Source organism: Myotis yumanensis, unplaced genomic scaffold, assembly GCF_028538775.1.
Source record: "Myotis yumanensis isolate MYYU_CA2020_CCGP unplaced genomic scaffold, mMyoYum1.0.hap1 SCAF_16, whole genome shotgun sequence".
Taxonomy (NCBI): domain Eukaryota; kingdom Metazoa; phylum Chordata; class Mammalia; order Chiroptera; family Vespertilionidae; genus Myotis; species Myotis yumanensis.
In genome coordinates, this window is record NW_027223767.1 from 32,290,259 (window position 1) to 32,302,964 (window position 12,706).

At 36.4% G+C, this 12,706-nt stretch overlaps 1 protein-coding gene across 8 annotated transcripts in view; it reads right to left on the reverse strand.

Moving 5' to 3' along the window:
• The window catches only part of RPS6KB1 (ribosomal protein S6 kinase B1), a 34,860-nt gene that overhangs the window by 19,684 nt on the left and 2,470 nt on the right, over positions 1 to 12,706 (reverse strand). For 6 of the 8 annotated variants that reach the window (XM_070394765.1, XM_070394769.1, XM_070394768.1 and 3 more), the window contains exons 2-3: positions 2,388 to 2,437; positions 1,321 to 1,441 (exon numbers count right to left, since the gene is read on the reverse strand). In XM_070394765.1, the coding sequence (XP_070250866.1) occupies positions 1,321 to 1,441; positions 2,388 to 2,437 (171 nt within the window). Of the gene's footprint in view, positions 1 to 1,320; positions 1,442 to 2,387; positions 2,438 to 9,900; positions 10,048 to 10,849; positions 10,875 to 12,706 lie in introns of those variants that run through there. The other 2 variants (XM_070394767.1, XM_070394766.1) reach the window with 2 other exon arrangements.

Consider the following 12,706-nt stretch of genomic DNA (forward strand, 5'->3'; position numbering starts at 1 on the left):
ATAAAAAATAAAAGTGTTTGGGTGTTATTAAAGGCTAAACTATGCTAGCCACATTTCCTTAATTCCCATTTATAAGGAAAAAAAATGATATAGTTTATATCCTTATAAAAACTAGTATCAAGAAGGTCTGTGCAAAAATGAGGAGCTAAAAGAGCAGACTATATTAAAGATTTAGTAGTGAAATCTGTTCCACAACATGGGACCTTCCTATTTGGTCTTCTGACATCTGGTGGCAAAGCTGGGCAATGATCACCTAATGATGAGCCCTCCATGTTTATACATAAAATACAAGTTTGCTTAAAAAGCTATAATCAGGGTTCCCACAAGCATAATACCAAACTTAAAAAATTATAAAATATTTCATAAAGTTACTCCAAGAATGTCACTGCTCTTGCTTCACATAAAACTATTTAATAATAGTTGACAGGAATTACTGTTTACCTACCCCTTAAAATAGCTAACTGTAAAACATTTTCATGCAACAGCTAAAATATGTGAGATTCAAAGTGCATGCGTTACATATTCAAGATGATTAGAACATATTAGAATGTGTCCTTACACCTAAGAATATAATATACAAAGTCATGCTTTGCAAAAATTAACTCAACACAATAGCATAATTAGTTCTCAAGCTTTGATAGAGAAAGGCTAGGTATCAACTGCCTTGGGCAGAACACACAAAGATGAGGTCTTAAATTAGAAAGCCTTGAGCAAAACCTAAGAAGTTCTGTTCATTTTTCTTCTCCCTTCTTATATACTTCAACTTCTCTAACTCTTGCTCTAGATCAGGGGTGGGGACCATCCAGCCTACAGACCATATATGATCTGGCCCTGCCAAGGCATTAGGATGAGTTAATTAAATGTTTGACCAAAAATAGCAGGATAATTTTAAGTTGATAATTTTGTATGGCCTACAAATGATGTTATAAATATCCACATGGCCCTTGGCAGATACTACAAGAAAACCAATTCAGATTAACAGACAACAGTAACAGATATTGTACCAAGGCCTCTTGAAAGTAAGGAGTGATTTGTTTATTTTTCAAGAGAATACCTACAGAGTACCATTTAAAACCAAAGGAAGAAATGAATCCTCTAATAGATTTTGCTTGGCATAGCTGTCTATTTAAATTACGTGCCATGCTTTTACATGTGTGTTGGTAGGAAAACTACTGTACATCCCTCAAATAATACAGGGTTAATGATTATATCCTTTGTTGATAGCTAGCAAACAAAGATTGAAGAGGACTGCTGAAAAGAGGGTATTAAAAAAATCAACCCAAGACAGACAACACCTCTCATTTCAAAACCACTTCCTACCTTTCCATAGCCCCCTTTACCAAGTACCCGAAGTAGCTCAAAACATTCTGGTCTGATTTTTTCTGGCCCTCTGTTCACACTAGTTTCTGAGATTTCAAATTTCTCACAATGTTCCATGCCACTGGGGAGAAAAGCAAAACCAAAAGAAAATTTGCAAAAAGTTAAGTTACTTTCAGCATATTGTTAGAAAGAGGAGAAAGAGAAATGTAACCCAATTTAGTAAAAGGGAAAAATACATGATAGTAAATTTAGTATCTGTGTTCTAAATAAACATGATTCAATGACATGGTAGGTGGCTTGATAAATTGCTTAGTTATCTGCTTGTTTACAAAATGTGCTGGCGAGTATTTTCACAAGCATCAAGTACCCCCAAACTAAGATAAATTAGAACAAGTTTATCAAACTGACAAAAGAAAAAAGTCTTCCAGTTATTCAAATTTAGTTCATTCAAAATGTCTATTAAGGTCAGGCATTATCCAACCTCAATTGGCAGCTTCAGCAGAAAACCTGAGAACTTTCTAAAAATACCAATTAGTTCAAGTCTTTATGCTACATAAATTCTTGCTAATACACTATAGCTACACATCTTTCCATATCTGCTATGAACATGATTTAAAGACTCCTCAGTTTCCCCTCAACCCAAGGGTTAGGGTACAGAGCAGATTAATCACCATGCCATTCCCCTAATGGAGCGTGCCTAAAAAGACTTTAGATTGCACAAATCTAGTTTGAATGGTATATTACAAGCAAAACAAGAACCATTTGACTTTTGGTGGCATTTCTCATAATTTTATTTTTCAGTAAGAAAAGGTGTTTCTCTATATTAAACTCAGACTCACATTCAATATACACTGAATCTGAATGATTATCTTTTTCTCAAAATCCATACATAATCTCAAAATCCTTGATATGTTACAATACTAATGCCAAACTCAATAAACTAAGTTTATATATATGACTAGATATTTAAGAACAGTTCGCTGGAATCACATGATGGCTATGAACTAGAGCTGATAAACCTACTTGTAAGAAAGACAGAACAATGAAATATTTTGATATAAACTTACAGTTCATATGGTCCAACTCCCCCATGGTCCATGCTTTCATTTAACTGACCCTGAAAAATATGTTAAAGTTTTAAGGATAAATCATCTCATACACATGAAATAAAAATATGTAATGCTTCACCCCATTACTGAAGGAGAATAAATTAAATAAACCTGACTAAAAATTCTCTATACTTTAATGGCAAATGTGGTCAAGATTAGGGTGGCTTAATAAATTGCTCACTTACCTACTTATTTACATAAAATTCTCTAAACTTTAATGGCAAATGATAGACAAAATACACAAAAAATATTTGTAATTTAAATGACAACTAAGATACAGATGCTACTCATCAATAATCTACAAATAAAACCAGGTGATATTTCCTTCAAAAATTACATATATTTTGTGGAGCCCTAGCTGGTTTGGCTCAGTGGATAGAGTGTAGGGCTAGGGACTGAACGGTCCCGGGTTCAATTCCAGTCAAGGGCACATGCCAGGGTTGCAGGCTTGATCCCAAGTGGGGGGCATGCAGGAGGCAGCAGATCAATGATTCTCTCACAAGACTGATGTTTCTAACTCCCTCTCCCTCTTCCTTCTATTCTGAGTTACTAAATCCAATATTTTATACAAAGTGATTTTCTGATACTCAAGACTCAGATCATTCTATGAGACAATACCTCTGCAATTACAACCTAACTAAGCCTAAGGTAACCACAGCCAGTTGAAGATACTGCAGTGTACAATGTGGCTGATCAAATCAAAATAATTAAACACTCTCAAATTGTTAGGAGTCATGGTTGCCAAACATTTATTCTGATAATGGTATAAATAAATGCAAAATTTAATTAACCTTCTATACACTAGCAATGAATGATTCAAAAATAAAATTAAGGTACCTCCATTCACAATAGCATCAAAAGAATAAAGTATTTAAAATTTAACAAAATAAGTATAACTGTACACTGGATAACTATAAAATATTACTGAAAGAAATTTTAAAAAGACTTAAATCAAAAGACATTCCATGTTCACAGATCAGATGGCTTAATATTGTTAAGATGGCAATAATACCCAAATTGGCCTATGGATTCAACTCAATCTTATCCAAATCCTAGGTTCCTTTCTTGCAGAAATTGACAAGCTGATCCTAAAATGCACACAAAAAAAGCAAGGTAACCAAAACTGGCAAAACAATTTTGAAAAAGGAAAACAAAGTTGGAGGACTGACACTTCCTGATTTCAAAATGTACTACCAAGCAGCGGCAATCAAGACAATATGGTACTGGCCTATCACAGACATACAGATCAATTAAATAGAACTGAGAGCCCAGAAATAAATCCCTACATTCATGGTCAACTGATTTTTTTACAGAGATGCCAAGAAAATTCAATGGGGAAAAAAGCAGTCTTTCAATAAATGATACTGGGACAATTGGATAACCACAAGCAAAAATTACTTTTGACCCCTATTCCACACGATACACCAAAATTAACTCAAAATAGATCACAGACCTAAATGTAAGAGCTAAAACTATAAAATTCTTAGAAGAAACCTAGGAGGAAGTAAATTTTCATGATCTTTGGGTAGATAATGATTTCTTAAAGACACATCTCCAAAAGGATGAATAATTAAAGAAAAAAATAAATAAAATACTTATTCAAAATTTAAAGCTCTTGTACTTCAAAAAGACAAGAAAGTGAAGCCCTGGCTGGTGTGGCTCAGTTGGCTGAGCGTCATCCTGTGCAGGAGTCACCAGATTCCTTGTCAGGGCACATGCCCAGGTTGCAATCCTAATCTTCAGTAGGGGGAGTGCAGAAGGCAACCAGTGGGTGTTTTTCACACCCATGTTTCTCTTTCTCTCTCTCTTTCTTTTTCTCTCTCTCTCTCATCAATAAAAACACATTTTAAGGGGGGGGAGTGGAAAAAAAACACCCCAATGAATAAGAATATATAAAGACCTCCACAACTCAACACTAAAGAAACAGATAATGCAATTTTTTAAATTGGGTTAGGATCTGAATAGGTATTTCTCCAAAGAAGATATAAAAATGGCCAGTAAGCACATAAAAAGATGTTCAACATCATTAGCCATTATAAAAATGCCAACCATTAAACCACACGGAGGTACTAATTCATATCCACTAATTAAAAAGACAGAAAAATATTATGCTAAGCAAAATAAGCCAGTCAGAGAAAGACAAGTATCATATGATCTCAGTCATATGTGGAATCTAATGAACAAAATAAACTGATGAACAAAAGAGATCCAGAGACATGGAAGCATGGAATAGACTGACAAATGTGAGAGGGAAGGATGGAGAGGGAGGACAAGAAGACATTAACCAAAGAACTTCTTTGCATATATGTACAATCCATGGACATAGACAATATGCGGTGGACCTGGGGAGGGTGGGTACAGGGTGGATGAGGTCAATGGGGGGAAAGAGGAGGAAATATGTAATACTATAAAATATAAAGATAAATTTTTTAAAAATAACAAGTATGGCAAAAATGTAGATAAATTGGAACCCTCATACACTGCTGGCAAGTATGTAAAATCATACAACCACTTTGGAGAACAGTTAAGCAGTTTCTTCAAAAATTAGACATAGAGCTACCATATGATCCAGCAGAACTACCCCAATTATCTACTCAAGAGAAATGAAAATATATATTCCACAAATACTTGGGCACAAATATTCACAGGAGCATTATTCACAATAGCCAAAATTGGAAACAACTCAAATGAACATCAATTGGTAAAATTAAAAAATAAAATGTGGTTGATCCATGTAACAGAATACTATTTGGCCTAAAAAGGAGTGAAGTACTGATACATACTACTACATAGATGATCCTCAAAACATGTTAAATGAAAAAAAAGCCAGACACAAAAGGTCAATATTGCATGATTCCATTTATGTGGAATATATAGAAAAGGCAAATTTATAGAAATGGAAAGTAGACTAGTGGTTGCCTTACAATAAGGATGGCAATGAGGAGTGACTGTAAATACGCCCAAAGTTTCTGTTTAGGGTGACAGAAATGTTCTAAAACTAAATTGCGGTGATGGTTGTACAACTCTATAAATACACTAAAAGTAACTGAATTGTAAGAATAATAAAAATTTGACAGCAGAAATTCAGTTATATTAATGTCAAAAATATAGCTTTAAAATGAGTACTCTTGAATATAGTCTGATTATGAATTCTTTCAATTTACACTAAAGGATATTGTTTAATTAAAAATAGGCTCTATAAAATTAGAAGTTTTTAGCCCGGCCTGTGTTGCTCAGTGGTTAGGCGTTGACCCATGAACCAGGAGGTCATGGTTCAATTCCCAGTCAGGGCACATGCCTGGGTTGCTGGCTTGATCTTCAGTAGAGGGCATGCATGAGGCAGCCAATCAATGATTCTCTCTCATTGATGTTTCTCTGTCTCTCTTCTCCCTCTCCCTTCCTCTCTCTGAAAACCATTTTTAAAAATATTTTAAAATAATTAGAAGTTCTAATTGAAAATTTTAGGATAATTCAAAAATTATTTAAGTGAACACATCTCCCTTCAAAGGCACCTGTACACCAAGCATGTTAAACTCACAGTCCACACTGAATATTTTTGCGGCCCAGCCAATATAACAGTATGTAAGAAACGTTTTAATAAAAATTTCATAACTTAATTTTTCAATATCCTATTATACATAATTATTAATAACGAACTACAAAGTTCGCTAATGACTGATTACTATAATTGTGTTGCATTCATTTCCCTTATGCGCCTTACGCACAGGTGCACCATTTCTCTCCACTAATGTTAGTAGTGAATATTTTAGCCCATTGCCACATCATTAGTCCTAGACTGACTTGTTTGGTGTGCACAACAGGAAATATTTCGCTTCTGGAGAACAAGAAAAATAGGTTTGAGAAACCAAGATGGCGGCATAGGTAAACACCAGAAATTGCTGCCTCCGACAACAAATTCAAAAATACAACTAAAAGACAAAACAGACATCATCCAGAACTACAGGAAGGATGGCTGAGTGGAAATTCTACAACTAGAAGGAAAGAGAAAAGCACACTGAGACTCAGAGGAGGTGGAGTGCAGAGGTACGGAGGCGCACGTGGCAAGGGCTGGCGACTGAGGACGCGGCTGTCTTTTTGAATCAGGAGGGAGTCACAAGCCCCCGACTGCTCTGAACTCCAGTTCCGGGAAGTCTCTGGGGACCTGGACTCATGCGGAGAGAGACTGGACGGTCTGGCAGTGGGCAGAACTCAGAACTCGAGGGCAGCTTTCTCTCGGAGGTGCTTGCAGCAATTACCGGGACACTGAGATGCGGGGCCCCTTAGGGCAGGGCTGAGGATCAGCCATAGCTGCTTGCTCTGCCCTGTTGATCCCCTGAGACCCCGCCCCACCCAAGCTGCAGCAGAGGCTTTTGCATATGAATGCCCTGGCCCTTTGCAATCTGAAAATTACCTAACAAACTGCATCTGGGCCAGACAGACCCAGAACTTCCAAGAGAAGGCCCAAGCAGCTTGCACTGCTTCACAGCTGGGCCTCATTTGGGCACCTCCAAACCCCAAACAAGGAAGGGGAATCTGCAGATCTCTTCGTAGCTCCTACTGGGTAGCCTCAGGCAGAGGCTAAATTAGCACCTCCTTAGATCCAAGAGCCAGTGTACCCAGTGGTCAGAGTGGGACCATCCAGATTACAACTCCTCAGATCCATAAGGGACACACTCAGGGGGCAGACTCAGTGAGCACCAAAGCCCCACTGAAGCAAGTCTTGCACCATAAGGGTGTCTTCAGCACAGAAGTTCTCCCACTGCAGACATAGCTGATTCTCACAGCCAATTGGCCTGGAGGTCAATTCCTCCCAGTGATACCTACAACAATCAAGGTTCAACTACAACAAGACTGTGCACAAAGCCCACAAAGGGGTGCACCAAGAGTGTCCACCTCAGGTAATTGGGGAGGCTGAGCCACTGGGCCCTATAGGACACTCAGCACATAAAGCCACTCTACCAACACAGGGAAGCATAAAAAATGCAGAGACAAAGAAACAGGTCACAAATGACAGAAATGGGGGAAAGCAAACGACTGGATATAGAGTTCAAAACCACACTTTTAAGGTTTTTCAAGAACTTTCTAGAAACCGCCAATAAATGCAGTGAGATCCTCAAGAAATCTAGTGAGACCCTCGAGGTTATGAAAAAGAACTAACTAGAAATTAAGCATACACTGGCTGAAATAAAGGATATTATGCAGAGTTCCAACAGCAGACTAGAGGATCGCAAGAATCAAGTCAAAGATTTGAAATATGAAGAAGCAAAAAACACCCAACCGGAAAAGCAAAATGAAAAACAAATCCAAAAATACGAAGATAGCGTAAGGAGCCTCTGGGACAGCTTCAAGCGCACCAACATCCGAATTATAGGGGTGCCAGAAGAAGAGAGAGAGCAAGATATTGAAAACCTATTTGAAGAAATGATGACAGAAAACTTCCCCTACCTGGTGAAAGAAATAGACTTACAGGTCCAGGAAGCGCGGAGAACCCCAAACAAAAGGAATCCAAAGAGGACCACACCAAGACACATCATAATTAAAATGCCAAGAGCAAAAGACAAAGAGAGAATCTTAAAAGCAGCAAGAGAAAGAAACTCAGTTACCTACAAGGGAGTACCCATAGGATTGTCAGCTGATTTCTCAACAGAAACTTTGCAGGCCAGAAGGGAGTGGCAAGAAATATTCAAAGTGATGAATGCCAAGAACTTACAACCAAGATTACTTTACCCAGCAAAGCTATCATTCAGAATTGAAGGTCAGATAAAGAGCTTCACAGATAAGAAAAAGCTAAAGGAGTTCATCACCATCAAACCAGTATTATATGAAATGCTGAAAGGTATCCTTTAAGAAGAGGAAGAAGAAGAAAAAGGTAAAGATACAAATTATGGACAACAAATACACATCTATCAACAAGTGAATCTAAAAATCAAGTGAATAAATAATCTGATGAACAGAATAAACTGGTGATTATAATAGAATCAGGGGCATAGAAAGGGAGTGGACTGACTATTCTTGGGGGGGGAGGGGTGTGGGGGATGCGGGAAGAGACTGGACAATAATCGTGCACCTATGGATGAGGACAGTGGGGGCGGGGGGGTGTGTGAGGGCGGAGGGTGGGGTGGGAACCGGGTGGAGGGGAGCTATGGGGGGGAAAAAGAGGAACAACTGTAATAATCTGAACAATAAAGATTTAATTTTTAAAAAAAAGAAAAAGAAAAAGAAAAATAGGTTTATTTGTGTTACACTTATTAATTTGTACAGTTATTCAGTGTCTGGTAAGTTAATGTTCAAGAAAAAATATTAATTTTTATTAAAATGTTCTATTATTTTGTTAACGATTACTCATTTATTTCAGCCCTTTGTATTCAGCATGTCTGTATCGAAATAAACATACGTTTATATGAAAATTGAAACTTTTGTTTTTTTGTGGCCCACATAAATTTAAACCTTGTTTATTTGGCCTGTGTTAGCCTTTGAGTTTGACATGCTTGCCATACACAGTCAAGATACACAAAGAAAACTGATAGTATTTTTACACAACGAATGCCAAAATGCCCAAAACAACACAAGTTTTTAGTCATAATTCGCTCATGGTGTGAACAAGTCAAGATGACATCTAACACCTAAGATGTATGTTTCATGATTAGACTGAAGCACATGGATGGGGCAATACCAAGAAAAAAATATTCTTGCAGTTTCAAGTTAATACAGTTTCGGGGAGAGGGGGGTAGGCGCTGGTTATGGCTAAAAGTTTTTTTTGTTTCTGTAGTTTCATATAATCACCTATAATGGCATCACTTTAAAGACAAAAGACTAATTTCTCTCAGCTACAGTAAAACTGATTATATAATGTTTCCTTTAATGTTAGTTTTACTTAATTCTAAATTAAAGACCACAAAGTAGTTAACACTGAACCATGACTTAGAAGCCACTTAGAAATATATACCCCGTGGCTGTGTTTCATTTCCGGAGCTGGCCAGACCTGTATTACCACTTGCATCTGTGCTTATAACTTCCTACCGTTACCTTCTGGAGCAGAAGCATCAAACTAACATTATATAACACATACTGACAACTCTCTTTCACAGGAATCTCTTTATTCAAATATTTTTTTGTTGCCTTAAGCTTTCTGATTCAATCAATGCTTTTTGTGTGTGCCACTATGACTGACAAAATAGAATCGTGAGCATCTAAGGTACTATACGAGATACACTATTTCAAACTAGCCCACCAAAATGATTAAAACTTTGTAGTTTTAAATTAAATTTGCATATAAATTCAATATCCTTCAAGTCCCAATATAAAAGAGCAGTTTACAAAAATTTAAGTAAATTGTTATAAAATCAGTAAAATATTCTTAATCTAAATATTCATTAAATCATTTATCTACTTGCTTGGCTGTTCACAGATATTTCCTTACAAAATAACATTCAGTAATTCAGATGAATTGGGAAAAAGGGTTAAACTTTACCCAGAATCTTGGGCTATTTAAAAATGGGTCCTGGCCAGGTAGCTCAGTTGGTTGGAGCGTCGTTCCAGTATGCCAAGGTTGCAGGCTCAATCTCCCATCAGGGCACATTTAAGAGTCAACCAATGGATGCATAAATAAGTGAAACAACAAATCTCTCTCTCTCTCTTCAATCAATAAATAAATTTTAAAATGCTTTTGGGTAAATCCTAGAAGAAAACATAGGCAGTAAAATCTCGGGCATTTCTTGTAGTATGTCATTTTCTGATCTATCCCCTCAGGCAAAGGAAACAAAAGAAATGGGACTACATCAAACTAAAAAGCTTTCGCACAGCAAAGGAAACCATCAACAAATGAAAAGACAACCCACTGAATGGGAGAACATATTCATAATGATACATCTGGTTAGGGGTTAATATTCAAATTTTATAAAGAACTTACAAAACTCAACACCAAGAAACCAAACACTTCAATTAAAAAATGGGCAAAGGACCTAAGTAGATAGTTCTCCAAAAAGGACATACAGATGGTCAATAGACATATAAAAAGATGCTCCATGTCTCCAATCATCAGAGAAATGTAAATTAAAACCACAGCTCAAATCTGTCAGAATGGCTATTACCAATAAATCAACAAACAATTGTTAGTGAGGATGTGGAGAAAAGGGAACCCTTGTGCACGGTTGGTGGGTATGCAGATCAATGCAACCATTGTGGAAAGCAGTATGGAGTTTCCTCAAAAAATTAAAAATGACCCAGTGATTCCACTTCTGGGAATATATCAAAATACCAATTCAAAAAAATATATGCATCCCTATGTTCACTGCAGCGTTATTTACAACAGCCAAGATTTGGCAGCCAGCCCAAGTGCCTCTCAGTAGATGAGTAGATAAAAAAGCTGTGGTACATATATACAATGGAATACTACTGGGCTATAAAAAAGGAAATCTTACCTTTTGTGACAGCATGGATGGACCTGGAGAGTATTATGCTAAGTGAAATAAGCCAGAGAAAGACAAATACCATATGATTTCACTTATCTGTGGAATCTAATGAACAAAATAAACTAACAAACAAAATAGAAACATAGATACAGAGAACAGACTGACAGCTGTCAGTGGGGAAAGTGGTTGCAGGGCTGAGTGAAAAAGGTGAGGGATTAAGCAAAACAACAAAAAAACAACAGACAGGATAACAGTAAGGTGACTGCCAGAGGAAAAGGTGGGTGAGGGAAGGTGGAAGAGGGCAAAGGGGTGATAAATAGTAGGGGAAAGAGATTTGACTTGGGGTGGTGAGTGCATGCTACAGTATGCAGATGATGTGTTATAGGGTTGTACACTTGAAACCTGTATGGCTTTATTGACCAATGTCACCCCAATAAATTGATTTAAAAACATATATGTAAATACTTTATGGTAAATATCTACTATAATCCAAGATTAAACATTGATAATGAGCTGTTTTTCTATAATTTTTCATAATCATGAATATTTGAATGCATACTATCTATATAGTACTTTGTTTTTCAAAGCACTAAAAAATTTTAAACTTTTTGCTCAATAAAAATCTGATATCTCAATCTGAAACTCATGTAGTATAAGATCTGTGACTAACTCAAATTTTGAATTAGAGTAAAAATTGCAGACTTTAAATATTGCGTTATAATTTTCTATTACTATTTCAACTTTGTGTCTCCACAGAAAGCAAAGGTTTCCAACATTTTCATAATCTAATGAAAATCTCTAGAGGAGGGAGGAAAAATATCTCTAGGAAAACTTTCCCTTAGTTTCAACTCACTGTTCCCAAATTATACTATCATCAGCCAAAAAAAAAAACACAACAAACACAAACAAACAAAATAACCCCTCCCCCCAAAAAAATAACAACAACTCTTATCCATTGGTTTTGTAATAGTCCTCTGAGGTAATCAATCAGGGTCTTTTTTTAGTTAGGTAGCAGACATCCAACTTTATCTATAACTGTATTAAATTACTCTCCTCATCTTTTAGTTACTGAAGAATATATATATTTACTAATACAGATTCATTCAATGTAATATATCTAAAAATGTACCTCTAAATAGGACCAATGATTTAATTTTTTAGAAAAAGATATTACAGCCCCCCAAATGCAGCCTCTTGTGTAACTGCATTTATTATTAAGTCTCTAGTCACAGATGAGGGTAAACTTGAATGATTGGTTCCTTGGCAATGGGTAACACTGACGAGCTACTATATTTCCATGAATTAGCTAATTGCTTAATATGCCAATATGTTATAAGAGTACTTTAAAGACTTTATCTCACACAATCCTCATTTACAGTGAAAAAAAGTACCACAGACCTTAAACAATTTCTTCTAGGTCACATAGTCAGTGGCATGGCTGGAAGGATTTGACACACCACAAAGAGGTACTTTATGAACAAGACTAGTATATGCAATGAAGAATCTGTGTAGTGAAGCTTGCTGAATTGAGTCAAAAAACACTACCACTAGTTATCTACATGGTTTTGGCCAATCATCTCTTTGGCCTATGCCTCAGTTTCCTTACTGAGGCTACTTTGATATGCACCAATGTTTAAAAAGTTTGTGTACTAAACTAAAGGTTATAAATTGACAAATAGCCAGAATATTAACTATATTATTATAAACTCATAACAGCCTGATTTTCTAAAAAATATAAAATCTCATTTTTCAGAACATTTAAATTTTATTTTGGAAGAACCTGGATATCACTGAATCTCCTTGAGTGGCTAACCCAGGGGTGGGCAAACTTTTTGACTCGAGGGCCACAATGGGTTCTTAAACTGA